Genomic DNA, 17640 nt, shown 5'->3' with positions numbered 1-17640 from the left:
TCTCACACCAGCCTGGTATGGTCATTCTGTGTAGTCTACATGCCGCCTTCCTCCCAGAAGAGATTTTCTTTTTGCCACCCCTAAGGCACTGGGTTGAGTCCCTGCTTCAGGCAGATCTACCCACACAGGACCCAGTCTGTGCCAGTGCTTGTTTTTCCTCTTGTTCACTGACACTTGTGTGACACCAGGACTCTATACAAGCCAAGCAGAGACAGCTTCTCTCAGGAGAAGAATAATCTTCCCCTCTCCAGGTTCACTCACACCCAGAGAGAAGCAACCAGGATAAAAGCTTTCTTTTCTGCAAGACCTAACAAAACCCCCAAAGTCTTCTGCTCTTTCTCAGTTAGCCAATTTTCTCTCCTTAGTCAGTAGCACTTAAATTTAAGTGGCAGTGTTCTTCTCTAAGATGGTACAGGTTATGTCCTCGCTCTGTAACAATGTACAACCCCAAAGCTTCCCACTACATACAGAAAAGTCTTTTTCAACTAAATGTTTATTTCTCAGCAGTCCCTGACTAAAGGTAACCACTGTACTTCTTACAATAAAGCTTTTGACACTAAGAATTCAGTACAGTTAGTAAAAAATAAAAGACGGACACTGTAAAGAAATTGTAAATCTTTTCAGTCATCTGCAAACAAGGAAAAACATTAATTGTATTTTACAAAATTATTGCAGTCTTAGGCTTTTTCATCCCTTTCAACATAGTTTTATAAATTTTTTAAATATTTACTATTAAAGCTAGATTTAAAATCTGTATTTCATTATCCCATACTTTGATCTTGGTCAGCTTTGCACCAAGGTTGGCACTTCTGGGTTAGTTTGAAATACTAGATGCAGTTATACAACTGGCTAGTTTCCATAGCTAATTCTGGTTTACTCTGATTCCCCTACTCTCACTCTACTATAAGGTTATCTCCCCCTCTGCTTAATATTTTCTTTGTATATATAGTTATGTCATATTTTCCAATGTTTCTGCTCTCTTCCTGGTATTTTCCAACACCCAAATTCCATCCTTGGGAATATCCATTTCTCTACCTTCTCCTTTGTTTCTCTTGTGCTCCATTTCTTCTGACCCTGACTTCTTTTTCTAAAACATGCCTGCTGATTTGTCCATGGCTCTTGCTCTCAAACTAGTCCAGCCTTCACCTCCTCCTCCAGGATTCAACAATCACTGCCTGCATTCACAAAGATAACTTAAACCCCTAACACAACTGCCTTGGCATGTCCTGTATCTACACAGGAAGGTCTGAACCTTCTTTAGACCTGATTTCCAGAACATAAGCTCTGAACACTCAGTGAAAAGGCTCAAGAGCAGTGGTCTTGCACAAAGCCTACTGTGCCACAGGACTGGTAGAGAAGACAAGTCATGCAGAAGGGGATTCCCTCAGCTGCATTAACTACAAAGCACTGCTACTGCCAGCAAGCAGAGGCAATGGTGGGGATGTGTCCAGCTGCAGACATGCACCAGTCTATGCATGGGTGAGATAAGCAAGCTGCCAAGCTCTTGTTGAACAACCACACCTAGGAGGTGACATCTCTATCTCCAGACAATATGGCACACGTGCCAGGGGCTCATGACAAGATGTGATTTTGGCAGCCAGCCTCACAAGCTATAGTGGAAAGCTGAGGGTATTCTGCTGGGCAATGTTGACTCTCTTCTTCCAGGTGACTTTCTTCTTTTTCTACAGTAACGGTGTTACTGTACCAGAGCAGTAAAGTATCATTTGGCACTTCCTTAAAGAGCGAAGGACTATGGTAAGAACGTGTGTGTTCTCTCTCCAGTGCCCTTCACTCACACATAGGCTGTTATCATCTGAACCTAATAATTTTCAGCTCAGACAGCTTGTGCAAACCTTACAGTATTCTAAAGTTGACAGCACAATCCCTAACAACAAAGCAACAAAAAGGCACAAAAAAGCAACAAAGCAGGAAATCTGGTACAGGAGGACCTAAACTATTCAGGAGAAACCAGCTATTCAAAACATACATTTTGGTTATAATTATACCTACAGTCATGAGCAAAGAAGGAAACTGTCCGGTTGGGTATGAACCATCCCTGAAGTAAGCATCAGGAAGAAAAAAAAATTAAATTTCTGAACAGGCAAATTTCCTCTTGCCTTCTATAAGCCCAGAGCCCGGAGTCATACACAAATTGTCAAGAAACAAGAACTAAGATGACTTTCACCTTTCTCCTGCTGCTCATGAATCATCTGGAAGTAATGGGTGAAAGTATGACTAAGTTGGCCTTTAATCACTATACTTCAATTTTTCCTGTTCAATGTAAAAATGCTGGTGGTAAAAAGAGCATGAGGAAGAATCAACATAGCTTTCAGAAATCTGTCAGATAATTTCAGTATTTTTTTATTTTATACTCTGAGATTTCTCCCCTCAGTTATACATCACACTTCTTACATTCGTTAGTGGGCATGCAGTGCCAAGAACCATGTTTATTTTCAGTGTCAAGAGTAAACACTGAAAACAGAGATATTGTTGATTTTTTCAAAGAAAAAAAAAAACCACCAAACTAAAATAGAATAAAGACAGAGAAATGAAATTTGACTAGCCCCAAAATAAACTTTCAAAATTCTGAATTTATTTTAACAAATCTGCAAGAAGCATTATCAATTGTGTGAATATTATTTAAAAAGGATAGAGATTTTATTAGCTGTGTACTTTCTTATAACTTTTACATTTATGTCTACAAAAGAGGGTTTTTTTCCTGGTCACTCTCACTAACATGCAAATTTCTACCAGAATCAAGTAACACACAGAATGAAAAAAATATTCCTGAAGCAGGGTAGCATTCTTTGGGGAGGTGGGGAGAAAGGGGGCCAGGGGAGGAGGGTCTGGGCAAGGTGTTCCCCCACTGTAAGTAAAGAAGGCATTTTCCACAGCTGCTAAGCAAATAAGAGAAAGTCCATTAGAATCTTCAGACCCTTGACAAAGACTCTTGGCTTATGGTACTGGTCTGAAAAGCAGATAAGCCATATAATTTTACAAGAAGCAACCCGCTGAATCCTTCAGGAAATGCAGCTTGGCAATCTATCTTCAATTCAAAATAATGAGGTGGCAGGAGCGTGATGGAGAAATAAGTCTTCAAAAACATCACGTAAGGGAATCCAGCTGTGCTTGTATAGTTTCCAGCTATTTAAAGGAAAGAAAAAGAGAGGAAAAAACCTCCACTCATAAAGGGTTGTTTAGAAACATGCAAACAGAAATAACCAATATCTTCAACTACGCATACCAAATATATTTGCATACCGATATAAAAATCCTGTACTCATGAATACTTGTTTTTACATGAAGCTATTAGAATTCATTGCTGCAGTTTAAATATTCAAATTTTAAAGAAACAGTTGTCTAAATACTACCTCTTTAGCATGCACAGATGTTTTCCTCTGAATTTCCAATGCATAATAACAAGCAAAAAAAAATAAGAGTTCATTTTGACTGGATTACGAGCCTGGCATCTTGACTGAAGATGCAACATGAAGATGCTGTTTCCAGAGAGATCCCCACTGCCAATCATCAGCTACTGCTCCTGATCCAACTGCCAGGTATGCTTACAGTGACCCAAGCCCTGCCTATTCCAAAGGTGAATGCACAGGCTCTTCCTGAAAATGGCTTATGTGATCAAAGGAATCCAACAGCCTTAAAGTTGGATCCCTTCTTTCCAGTTTTATTCTATTTAATTCATATAGGCAACACTTCCTGCTGAGCAGCATAAGGTGTTCACAAAGAAAATTATAATATTGTAAAATCTACAGACCTTGTTGTAGAACTCAAATAGCTCCTGATGGCTAAATTCTACAAACACCTTCTTCAGGTTCTGTAAAGAAGAAAGAAAAAACAATTTAAAAAAAATTAAGGATTAAGCATACTTCTTTTCTTTTTCTTTTTCTTTTCTTTTCTTTTCTTTTCCTTTCCTTTTTCTTTTTCTTCTCTTTTCTCTTTTCTCTTCCTTCTCTTTTCTTCATTTCTCTTTTCTCTTTTCAACATTAACTCCAGTAAATCAGAATATGAGATTAAGCTATATGAAAGATAACCTTTGGTTTCCTTCTATTCACTACAATGTTCCTCATACATGTATATTTCATTTAAGTGAAGAATTCAAATCTATCAGTATATCTATTCTCCCCCTGTGAAGAACAGTAACAAAATAATCTAAGTGAAGAATTTAGTTACCTTATTTTTAAGTCAGACTAAAATGAAAGATTACATTCATCTTTCTCAGCAGTCCATCTAAGATCTGGTAAATACTTTTCACAGTGACAAAGTCAGTAGTGTATTTGATTGAACTGGCACAGTTATTAATGTACTGCACAGGCACAGAGCTGATACTTCATTCATTAATCCAACAGTTCCAATCTTAGCATGCTGACACTGCTATAGGCATCCATGCAGATTCAGCCAAAGTTAACAATTAACACAATGGCTTCAAAGCAGTGCTTAAGCACTTAAAAAACCCACAAAATAACACAACTGATGAAAACTGCTGTAGATAAAACAGATGGTGGCAATAATCCTCTGCATTCATGTGCTGATGTCTGTGAAGATGGGGGTTGAATTAAAACTTCTGTCCTGCTTAACTTGCTTGGAGCCTGCTACCTTCAATCACACTGCAGATCTAACCACACAGTTCCTAGCCTTATTCCTTCTACTTCACTTTGTGCCTTTTTTTATTTAAAAGTAAATTTAAATTTCTGCACATTCTCTTTGTTTTTCTTAGACTTTTCAAGGGTTAGAGGCATTCCTGAGGATAAAAGCTGCACTACCATGAACAATAATGAGGCTCTGTGAAAGCTGAATCTCTGGATTCACAAAATACTCACAAAATATTATCAGCTGAAATAATGCATACACACCATGTTTCTTTAACTGGTAGCAACTTCATGTACCACTTGGGTCAATAGAAAAACACTTGTTTATCCACTCAGCTTAAATGAGCAAGGACACTTTTGCATACAGACAAGGCTGAGGGCCAGATTCTGTGTACTCAAAGCAATGCAAGTCTCAAGTTATGCCAAATAATGTCACTGAGTTTGGCGTACCAAATGCACAAGACCAGCAGAAGCCCTGGGAACACAGTATAGGTACTGCCTGGTGCCTGCTCCTCAAAAGGAGCTGTAAGAGACACAGGAAAGAGATAAAATAACTGGGGCCAGCCTGTCTGGTGCAATTCCTCCTTCTCACTCTGCAGAAAGAAAGATCCCTTCCAACAATTTCAGGACGGCTACAAAAGCCTAGAAAAGGACCAGTGATTTGCATGAGAGACCAATCTTCCCCCTCTGGGAAGGAACAATGCAATACTGTGAATCGTATGGTGAATACAAAATAAAACTACCAGGACAGCAGTTTTCTTTGCCATGACTCCAGCTGATCCTCCCTCCAAAGAGCATAATGCCATGACAGGGGAAGTAAAAGCATTTTTAAAGGCTTTCTAACAGCTAAGAAACAGAAAAAGAAAGCAAACAAGGGTTTTTTCAGAAGAGAAAGCGGGTAGAGGAAAGAAGAAAGATACATTAATAGCAAAGGCATCTACCATTTCAGCTGGGATTTTGCTTGCCGTTTGCCTTCCTAGAAGGATTTTAGTGACTGAATGGAAGAAATCAGAACTGCAAAGATGAGGTTCAGCAAAAGGAAGATACAAGATATCTTTTAAGTTTATCAGTCACAATTAATAGCTAGGATAATTTCTTGAATGATTTCTGGAAGTCTGCTGCATTTTGATGTGACGGTTTTGCAATGCCGCCAGAGAGGGGCAGAGAAAGACCTCTGACCATCTGATCTCATTTCTCCAATCTCTGTGTCTCATTCAAGATGGGCATCTTCTGGCACTTCTTCAAATCAGCAAGCACAATCAATTTTCCTTCTCTCTCTCACTGCTTGTCTTTCATATTTTCTACCAACATTAGTTACTGTTAGTTAGAAGATAAAGTATGCAAGTGAAAAAAAGTGCAGACCTTTTAATTCAGATACTCTTTACACTTTATTAAAAAAACCCACTCTGCTTTATGAAAAGATGAGATCTCTCTTCCCATAATTATTTAACAGTCATACTCTGATAACTAGGACAAAATATATGTTGGATTGTGTCAGGCAAATGCCTGTGGAGATCTAAAAGAAAGCATGCCATGTTTCTGTTCTGGGGTGGGAGTAGGAGTGTCAATGGGAGAGAGGTGTAACAATCTTGTATGAAATATGTTGTTTATCTGCACTTAATCATCTGCAAAAACACTTTTGTTTGTATATCTAAAAACCTGGCACATCTACTATACCACTTCAACAGAGAGTGGTGTACAAAAAAACCCATACAGATGTATGACACCAGTTAAAAATGTTATAATACTACATTAAATTTTTCACTAGCATGAGTCCGCTAAGGATGGTGACAAATTATCATTATTATGTGGTCAGGAGTTCCTATTACAAATCACAAAAATGTTGTATCATAACTAGATCCCTAAAAAAACCCCTACTCCTCAGGTGGCTGATGGACCCCATTTTTAGCTGAGATTTCCATTATTTACTTATTTGCTTTATTCTGTGTGAATATAAACAAGTGCAATTGAAACTGTGCACCACAAGACTAGGTTACCACCCAGTTCTTCAATTACTCAGCAAAATTGTCTTAAAAATTACTGTTTAGATAGATTATTGCTAAACCCCCCAGAACAGGAAAATTCCTAATATACTTAATGGAATATTACTCAGATAAGCATATAAAACTAAAAACCCTAATAATATTTCAACTGTAACTAAAACACAGGATGAAAAAAATTGCTTTCAGCTTACCTACCTAATTAAATGTCACTGTGTGCAGACAAAGCCTCAACCTATTTATGAAAAGTACAGTTAAGCAGACTTCTTTTATCTGCACATACAAGTTTTCAGATATTGCCTCTGATCTAGTATGTTTTTTCCAGACGTAAATAAGAAAACAGCAATTTGCTGGATGTCTAAAGTCTTCTTTTTATCAAGTGTATCATTCTTGTTTCCTCTTTCCTTATAAATATCTTCCCATCCCTCACCTTCACACTACTCTCCCCCTCATTTCTGGCATCTCATTTTCTCTTTCTTTCTATCATCTTCATGTGAAAGAAAACTATACCGAGCAACCAGAAAACCAAACTGAATTTATTCCCATTGTCATACCTTGTCAATCCAAGTTTTTCTAGTTACATCCCCAATTTTTCTGCTGTGCCAGTGTTAACTCCTAGCTCCTGCTTTTAAGAATTTTAGGCTTGAGTGTGACAGTTTCATAGCATCAGATAAACATGGCTGAACGTGATATTCTTAGGAAGACAAAGAAATCTCTAAAGTACCAAACGTTCATTCTTTGGGCTGCTTTGAAAACAAGGAGACAGGCTTTTTGTCTGACACAATATCCATGAAGGGTGGCAGGGACTGCACTGGAGCAATATGCTCAGTAAGTGCAGCTAAAGAGTATGTGCAGCACATTAGCTAAATAAAGTTACTCTTCAGCGTGTTCATCTACTGTAAAACATGACAAAGCACTGCATTTACTACTGGAAAGGTATATGTGAAATGCAACTGTCACCAAGAAAAATCTTTACATCATTCACTGCAAGGAATACGGTAATAAGCTTTCTGAAATGTGTGGTTTAACGTGTTTGGACATGTACCACTAGTGAATGTATTTTAAGTGTAAAAATTAGATTTTAGTGCCATTTTGCCTGCATACATCTAGATGAAATCTGATTTAATTCCACCTCTTCTGTCACCCCAGGGTTGTATCAATTTACAACTCACAGCCTCCTGAGAACCGTGAAATTCTAATAAGCTTAACTGATTAGGGTTGTTTTCTCCCCTGAAGTATCTTCTCACTTACTGTCTGCTATTATTTTAAAAAACATAACGTCTTCATCAGTCTCTAAAACCAAATTTCCTTTGGGGGTGGAAGGGGGGCAGGAAAGAGAAAAGAGAAATGAGAGGAAAATGAAGATAAAACCTTTGTATTCCCAGTCAATATTAATATGTTATCCTAACCAAAACAGCCATTCTGAATGTCTGGCTAATTCTACAAAATAGCCACAGTCTTTTAATATATACTTAGCTTACAACCACCACCAAACAGGCAATTTTTTAGCTGAACACTATTATCAGCATAAAATGATGAAGATACAAATATACAGGATATGTAAGAGTCTCCAACTTCCCATTATCTTGGCTAACTATTTCAATCATTAATACCTTCTTGCTGCAAAACGTTTCTGTGGAAAACAAGCAAAAACTGCCTCCTTAAAATACTTCAGAAAGCAGAGGCAAGTTTCAGGTTATAAACAAAGGATTGGGTTTTGCTTTTAGGGATTGGTTGGTTGTTTGGTTTTACAGTGGGGATGTTTATGTGTTTGTAGTGGTTTGTTGGGTGTTTTTAATACAATAGTTTAGATATTAATAATGTGCTACTGAAATAAGCCTTTTTACGAATGACAGAGTTTTGCAACCTTACATACTACACAGCGATTCCACACTTTTAAGTCCCCAACCCCATGTGTAAGCATAAGGTAATGCACTAGAAGTTATAAACTAAAGCCAAACCTCTGGTTTAAAGCTGTCTTGAACACAAAAACACAGCTACTACTGTTCTCGACTGCAAAGCTATAACTACTTCAATGATGTTGAAAAATAAATGCCAAGTATTTTGAAGCAAACGGAGGGATAAGCTGAATTATATTTATAAGCTAAATGTCTGCTGATAATGATAATGTTATGTGACTGACCACATGTAAAAAATAAGAGTATATTCAGCAAAGCTTTTTAATAATAACTAAGTGAAATAACATACATCCCAGTCCTCATATTCTAATATTACCTTTAATACTATCTTGAGCCAGATCTCCATTTGGTCTGAGAGAAGAATATTTTCACATTTGCTATCCATTCTCCAATTTATTCGTATTAGGTATCCTTAAAATCTCAGATATAACAGAATTATACGGATAACTAAGCTTATCAGTGTATGGACAAATTAAGATTAATTCCTAAACAGACCCCAGTTGATTCTTAGTAGTGTGCATTTCCCTCTGGACCTATCCATTTTTGTGCTACATTAATTCAGGCTTCCTTTAAACTTGCTTGGGTCCCAGAGAACTGTGCATTCACCTAGGCACTTACGACTTTTTCTACTTATATCTCACAGAATTTATCAAAAAGTTTCTGTAGCTTGGTCAGGAAGATCAATTTTAAGAAGAGCATATGCATTAAAACAGACCAGCACTTCTTAGAAGTACACCTGTTTGTTAACTCTCTGCATATAAGAGACAGTAATTAAAACTTCTTCATATTCTTACAGCTGTAGATGAATGTAATTCAGCTCAGGGATTCAGCAAAACACTGGGAGTTAAATACAGACTAATATATTCCTAATTAAACTTCTTTCACATCATAAAAAAATGTAACCTTCAAACTTCATTCTTTTTCAAAGCTTATCTCCATTTGCAATACCAAATTACTCTTTTTGTAGAGAAAAAAAATCATGTTTTATTACCAAATTACATGCATTTCAAGTTTCGGTGTGTAACTGTTATAAAATGTAAGATACTAACCCTAACCCACGCTTCCTGACCAACATATTAACATCTAGTTCATAAACATACTGCGTTCTACCTTTCAAAGTTGCATTTCTTTTTCATATAAGCTTAAGAAACTCAAATTCCTTGTGGATTCAGGGAGATCATGATCTGCATCGTACTAAAGATATACTTCCCTCTCTTTGCAACATATATGCAAGCATCCTAACCAAATCCTGTGTTGATTCCTGAGATCTAACCAACGTGTTACTGGAATTTATGGAGATACATACAGATAAATCTTGAATCTCACTCCAGCAGATTCAGGATCATTTTGCATGGAAGACGGCAAGAATGAATTTATTGTCCAATCTGGTAGTAAAGCAACAGATTCTGCAGGCATTTGATCACCTACAGAACACCTGACATACTCCCAAACTGCAGTAAGAATTGTCAGTCACTACCATTTTCATTACTCCTGTTCCTCTCCATCCTTCCAAAAATACCCATTGCTGGCCGAATTAACTGATGCAAAACTATGGACAGGAAATGGGACACAACTCCTAAAAAGATCACACAGGCTGGGAGGATCACAGAGCATTAGAGGGAGACAGGTCTCTTTTCCACAGTAGGTAAGAAAAACCAAAACTACAGTTTTCACCTCAGTGCATTCTGTCAGAGTAAATACCATCTTGCTAAAGAAAAGAGAGATTGAAAAGCCTTTTCTTCCAATAGCTGTATCCAAGCAAAATGTTCCTAGGAATTTACATTCCTGTAAGTACCATCATTATATTGGTTGGCCTTTCAATAATACTTTTGCATGGAAAACTTTTAAAAACCAGAAATCTAGAGATGAGGGTTGACACTTCTCTGCAGATTATGTTAAATACACTTTTAGAAAAACATCACAGTAAGCAAACATGCTTTCTGGAGAAATGGGCAGTAGATGTGTATCAGGGTATGCCTATCACTTAAAAGCATGTCTTTTATATCGATACTTCCCTGTAGGTTGCAGGTAGGGAAAATGGCTCATAGGAGATCTGTTGAAAGGCTGACTTGCTTTATGTCAGTTCTGTATTTGTATTTACCTTCACATGCCCTTTCCTTCTTTGAAGATAACTATGCACACTGTACAAGCTCCTGACTGATTCCTCACTAGACTCCATAAGGATTCAGTCACTATGAGCAACAAGCCTCCATCCACATCAATGTTGTTGTATTTTCAGGATTCAATAGGAAAGCATGCATAATTTCCAAAAACCTTATATCCAACAAAACATGCATTTAAAAATTGGTTCATTCACTGAAAGGCTGCCACAATTACTAAGAATGTCACAGATTAATCTGAGGAACACACGTTCCAATAATTATTATTTTCCTGTTTCATCTCTCATCTAATTTTACAAATTCTACTGTACTCCAAATATGGCAGAAAGCCCTCTGAAGAAGCAATCTTACTAAAAATTTAAAAAGGAAACCCAAAACCAAAAAACCAAAACAAAAAAACAACAACAAAAAAACCCAACCCAATTCCAAAACCCACCCAAACAGGCTTTCTCCCTATTAAATTTCACTGTATAAAGTTTGGAAAAAAGAGTTCACGAGAAATCATATACACCCTAATTGTTGCATACTGCCTATACTGTCTGTAACTATCAAAATACAACTTTCTTCTTTAATCAGAGCTATACTGTGATAAGTGGTTTTATTCCTCAGAAGAAATTAAATTCTTATCTTCCCATTTTGGTACACTTCACTTGTCACAGAACTTACGACATTTAAAAAATTAAGTTCAGGAACTCTGCAAGGAAAACCAGGCAGTTGTGATTCTGTGTTTTTTTTATTTCCACTGGGGCTAGCATGTATAAGTCTTCAAAGCCATGAAGACCAATGAGTTCATATTTCCATTCTAAAGATAGCTCACATCAAAAATGACACAACAGTCTTACATTCACCTCAAATGATAAGGAATTCACTTTTCTTCTTATTATTTTATTCACAGATAACCTCTGCTGAAGAAATGGAAAGCATCATGCTGGCACTAGAAATGCTTTCAAGCTTTTCTGACCTCACATGATCACCAGATTTGACCACAGCTGATGCCATTTTGATTTGATGCCACATTAAAAAGATGTCACATAGCTATAGTTGGGAAATATTTTCATTATTGTGATCAGAAAATGATCAAATTCTAGGAAATTAACAAAACTGAGTATAAATATTAAGTGCCTAGTATTGTCATCCAGCAAGATTATGAGGCTTAAATGGCAAACAATGCACCTTGGGTATCTTAGAACAGCGAAGCTCAACTTACAGCACCAAAGGCCGACTGAAAACTCTTTGCATCTTGATATACAATGGTCAAAACCCTCTATTAGCAAGAAGAGCAGCTCAACACCATGCACTGAGTGTTTTAAAGAGCTTTTCACACAGCTTGCTTGCAGCTGATGTAATTAACCTGGAGTTACAAACACTTCATGTTCTAATCAGTTACACATCTAATGATGGAGCTGGATTTAGAGGAAACTCAAACTGTCATCCAAACCACCCCTTGTCAAAAAGCCAGATCAAACCTCCTCTGTCCAGAGAAGAAACCTGGGTTGCTATCATCTGTGTCCACATCTAGAGCTACAGATCTGACAGAAATATCATATGGTGATACCCTGCAGATGATTAACATTTTAAGAAGGATTTATACCTCCATTTAGGAATGGAGGAAGCTGGCATCTTTTTGAATTATGACCTTCTGAGCCTACCTGATTCAGTAAGAAACTGCAATGCTGTATTGTTTTACCACAAAGAACCTTCATCGCTGGAATACCTGAAAGTATCTATTGTTTCTACTGAGGCACAAGAAAAGCGGCTGGATAAAAGATGCCAGCAGTGAGGGGAAAGATCTAAGGAAGCTGAGACCCACATGAAATCAATGTAACTGATGTGAAAACTCCTTTCAAAAATCTGTTTAAATATTCACAAAATGTTGAGATTAGATAATCTGTAAATTAGATTTTTTTGTTTGAAATGAGTCACTCGAAGTATCACAAATTTGGATTTTGTTAGGCAGATCAGCAAAGATAAAATGTTTGGGGCTGTTTTTTTCTGTGCTAAAGGGATGCTAGTGGCTGTCAGCAAGTATGTTTTTGATCTCCAGCAGGCAAATAATTCCAGCAGCTAGCAGCTGGGGACTTGCACACAAATCTCAGCTGCTGAAAGACAGGGAAGTCATGCAGGAATGAGGGATGTTAACTAGCAGTCTAGTCCCCAGCAGAATCAAAGGCAAAACTCCTAGGGAATAAGGTTGTTTGTAAAGTAATACATATTTTATCCTTTTAAAAATTTACTTAATTTTATGAGGATGTCTCCTACTTACCATTTCTACTGTATTCTAAGGGTTGTAATATATCTACAGCTTTTGCTACAATGCTCATAATCTACAAATAAGTGCTGGTATCTCTTCCTTGCCATAAGCAACCCAGCAAAGCCTTGAACCAGAGCTACCTGTTTGTATCAAGGACACACTGATGTCAGATGTCTCACTGATGTGAAAAAAACTACATTACACCACTAGCCTGACCAAGTAAACACCAACATTTCTCAGACAACAGACCACAGTGCAAAACTGGAAGAGGTTATTAAAACCAAAGTTTGTCAAATGAGACAAAATAGCTTTGCCTTTTTACAAGAATTAGTAATAGATTATGTGGTCTTCTCATTATGACTCCACAAAATTAGTAAGAATGTGGAAACAACCACTATACTAAAAAGTAATCAAGCAACAACTTTCTCATTTGTCACTGAAGGTTACACACATTCTAATGACACAAAATTAGCTATTTTGGACTTCAGACAATGGAATTTCAGTGATTTTCCTTTACTGCTTTGGCTGATAAATTATTTAAAGCTTGATGCAGTGGAGTGGTGTGAATTCTCACTGCTTACTGAAAACTGAACAAAGTGCTAAGGACTGGAAGTACAAGTTCTATGTGTTTTCACATATACCAAAGATGAAATAAGATCTCTCACCCCCCATTTTCTTCAAAGCCAGACCATGAACATAAGTGTTTAAGTAATATCCTCTCAGGAAAGAAAACAACAATTTTTGGCTAACATAAGCAACTCGACAGAGGGTATCAAAGCCCTTTATATTTTCAAGTCTGTGTGCTATTGAATCATACAGGTTGCTTTAAAAGACAGTAAGTAATATGAAGGAATATAGTACTAGATTCAGATTATTTTACAGATAGCAGGAGCACAATCCAGTACTTAGGTTGGCTGCAATGGTTTCAGTAAGTATCAAAACCAAGACACTTTTTATCCTTCTCTCTCAAAATGAACCCATTTAGCTCCCAATTAATTACATTTTTCTCTTCCAAGACAGCACTGCATGATGCAAAACTAAAATGGTAGAGCAAGCAATAAAAAGTAAATGTGGTGTAATCTTTTCACAAAGATAGACATGAAATTAATATTTAAACTAAACTTAATGTCTTTTTTGTCTTTTTAACATTGGAGTGTCACAGACATCTTTTCATAAAAATCCTTTCTTTAGGATTTTTCCTTCTGGGAAGCTGAGGCCCCAGAAAAAGAATGTAAACAATGGTTGTCTGCTGCTGTGGAATGCAACAGGTGCACCTGTGATTGGCCCTGTAATTGCATTAATTGTACACATGCTGATGTGTACAATTAATGGCCAATCAAGGACCAAGCTCTCTCTGGGACAGAATCAGAGAGAGCTCCTTTGTTATTTCATTCCTTTTCTATTCTTAGCTTGGTAGCATTCTGAGATCTTTCCTTCTATTTCTTTTAGTATAGTAATAATGTATATATATAATAAAATAATAAATCAAGCCTTCTGAACATGAGATCAACATTCTCGTCTCCCTCTTCACCCTGAAAAACCCTTGCAAGCCCTGTAACAATAGGAGTTCTTCAAAAGGAAAAATGGAATAGCAAGATGTTACAGGTCAGTTTGCAAATACTAATTTCTCATAATCACACATCATTAAGGTTGGAAAAAACCTCCCCCCGGGCCAGAGGGGACAGGGAACACCGAGTGACCCAGGACAGCAGGGACAGGGAACACCGAGTGACCCAGACCAAAGGGGACAGGGAACACCGAGTGACCCAGGCTAGAGGGGACAGGGAACACCGAGTGGCCCAGGCCAGAGGGGACAGGGAACACCGAGTGCCCCCCGCCCTGCTGGGCCTCTGGGCGAGGGTGCTGGCCCTGGGGAGCCGCCAGATCTCCATGTGCTGCTGCACCTGCCCCGGGAGCTCTGCCTTCTGGCACGGATCTGCTGCTGTCTCGTCCCTCGGTCCTACAAGCCTGAGGCCGTCCCTGCTGGCCACAGTATTGGGAAGGGCATTTCCAGCTGATGGTGAGTTTGCAGCAGTTGGCTATCTAGCCATTATTTACTGTTACCTTTTTTATTCTTGCCTGTTGCCACTTTGTTTGTTACTAAACTGTTATTTTTTCACTTACATCCATTGGTTATCTCATTCATTACTGGTGGGAAGGGATTAGTTGGAATCAAGGAGGAAGTTACTCATTTCAGACTGCCCATCTCTTTAAACTGTCTCAAATCTATACACCTATTTGTAACAATTGCAGCACTAAAATGTATCTCTGTGACAGGAGATTTTAGTTTATTCTGTTAAATATTAGAGATCTTACCTGCTTAGGGAGTTCACCTCATAACAAAGAACCATGTTTGGCAATAAATAATAACCATCCCTTACCTGAAGAACTGACAAGGAATACAATTTCAACCCATTCATGACCATTCAATTTCTCCAAATAATTCTCAGAGGGAGCTGATCCAAACAAAATCCCTAAAAGCTGGCAACTACATATTTTAGATGGTCACTGGATCTACATCTTTTAGATGGGCCTCTTTTAGATGTAGATCTGGATGCACAAGTAATTTCAATAGATACTGACTGATAAGCAGTGAAAGTAGACAGAAAGATGATCTAGATAACTTGGTAGGAGGCCAATGAAGTTCACAAGAGACAAGGCTCTTGAATAGTAAAGTCTTAGGATCTGAAGACTTACTGACCTCCTGTTTGTTTATCACCAGCAGTTTGAAAGTGCTGCAACTGGAGTCTGGTTAAAGAATTACAGCACAAAGTTCAATAACTCTGAAACTTTAAAGAGAGAGTAAAATATCCATAAAGAGCATGTATAAGAGTGAATACTCAAAGGGCCCAGAGCTCTTGAATAAAAAATTGCTGCTATTAGTCAGCTACACCTCTCTAGACACTACCATTCAGAGCACCACTGGGCCATAGGACTCTTAGTGTAGAGGTAAAATGTTATGGTCAGATAATACAAGGAGCTAGATTACCTCCAACCGCTAAAATGTGCTTAATAGAAAGTCAATACATTAATTTTGCATTAGTGGTTGCACAGCCCATTCTCTCAGAATCTAAGCATAAAAACGCAAGGCTGGCATAAACTCTGTATTAGCTGCATATATTCCAGTTAATGTGACAGAATGGCTATCTTGTACCCGACATTACAATTCTACTGTGAGCAATCCAGCCATGCAGAGATATAGTATTAATGATTGTGAAATCATGCCTTGACTCCATGGTGCTAACCTAATTGTGAAATTAGACTTTGTTTATTTCACAGCTGGGTACTGACTGGCTATGAATTGAACTGAAAATGCTATTTACAGGCCAGTATGTGGCAATACTTCCAAGCAAACAAGAGACTGAAGAGGTGAAGATAGATATCAAAATGGGGCTGTAAATTAACTTGCTGAATGTTCTTACTCAAAAGTTGTCTGGAATATTTCACTACACTGAAGCCATACCAGAACGAATCTCACAGGCCATTATTCAAATGATAATAACAATGGCTACTAGAAAATGCTGTATTTTCTACACCACTCTCTAATGCAGCATGGCATCATCTCCCTAGTGTTGCAGTTTCGGGTATGTTTTTCTAACACTGTTTTATGGAAACCAAGAAATAATGACAGAGACTCACAATTAAAACCTACACAAATTAGTGAAAAGTGAAGGTAATTTACTTCAGTTACTTCAAGTAATCCCAGCAGCCCACTGCTTCTAGTTGCTGACTACAAAAAGCTCCAAAATCTTCTCTAGTTGAACAGCTACAGTTGAAAGCACAAAATAATGCAAGAATTTTACAACTAAATATAACTTTGTCACAAATAATGTTTTCCACCCTGACCACGGGTGGAAGCTATTTTAATAGCTTCACAATCAAGAAAATGTGTGAAATCAGTTGTGACTGGGGATTACAAAGAAAGTAATTAGTTCATGGAGATCAATCTACAAATCAACACAGACCTTGGACAAGACAGACCTCAGGATCAAGACTCTACAAGAGTGGCTTCTGTTGTCACTCTGTGTTCTAGGCGGGAGGAGGGAAAGACTCCTTCTTTTGCCATCCCTGTAACACCCAGCTAGAAGATACCTGGGCTTCAGTAACAGTCTGTCCCTGTATTTCCATGGCAAAAAGCAATTTTGGGGGACCACAGTTACAGACCAACACAAAGTCCACCTATTTAAAAAATGTACCTACAATCAACTTGCTCCTATTGAATAAGGATTTGACTAGAGTGCTTCACTAGGAACAGAGAAAATTTTTTGTAAATATATATTTTTAAAAGTCAAGTAAAATTCTTAAGTTTTGCAGTGATAAAAACTTTCTACTCTATCAGTACAATAATTTTTAACACCTTTAATTAAACAAATTTTATGAATCTTTAATTCACTTGATGTTAAAGTCTCAAAGTATGCCCACTATTTTTGCCAGTATAGATACTTCTCAGTGAACTGCAGTAAATGTTTTATTATTTAATTTGTTCGGGTGGGGCTTTTTTGTTTTCTTATAGCTGCTTTCCAGTGAACTGCAGTGAACACGTTATTTGGGCCGTTTAATTTTTTTTGGGGCGCCCTATCACAAAGCCAATCCATGCTAGATCAGAAATAGTTCCTTCTGCACTACCCTTATTCTAGTATAAAAATCTTGCCCAAAAATCTGTGGGAAAATATTAGGTGCATATATGCTGCATTCATTACTTAAAATCTTGTATTCTGTTCTTTAAAACATTTTTTTTCACTTCAAGCT

The 17640-nt window shown here is 37.6% G+C and overlaps 1 protein-coding gene across 1 annotated transcript in view; it reads right to left on the bottom strand.

Annotated features, from left to right (window-relative positions):
* Positions 1-2327: 2327 nt before the first annotated feature.
* The window catches only part of COMMD10 (COMM domain containing 10), a 101606-nt gene continuing 86293 nt past the window's right edge, over positions 2328-17640 (bottom strand). The window contains exons 6-7 of the mRNA XM_058044315.1: positions 3770-3829; positions 2328-3144 (exon numbers count right to left, since the gene is read on the bottom strand). Coding sequence (XP_057900298.1) covers positions 3106-3144; positions 3770-3829 — 99 coding nt within the window. The 3' untranslated portion in view covers positions 2328-3105. The remainder of the gene's footprint in view (positions 3145-3769; positions 3830-17640) is intronic.

This window comes from Melospiza georgiana, chromosome Z (genome assembly GCF_028018845.1).
Source record: "Melospiza georgiana isolate bMelGeo1 chromosome Z, bMelGeo1.pri, whole genome shotgun sequence".
Taxonomy (NCBI): Eukaryota; Metazoa; Chordata; class Aves; order Passeriformes; family Passerellidae; genus Melospiza; species Melospiza georgiana.
This window is presented reverse-complemented; position numbering and strand designations above follow the sequence as displayed.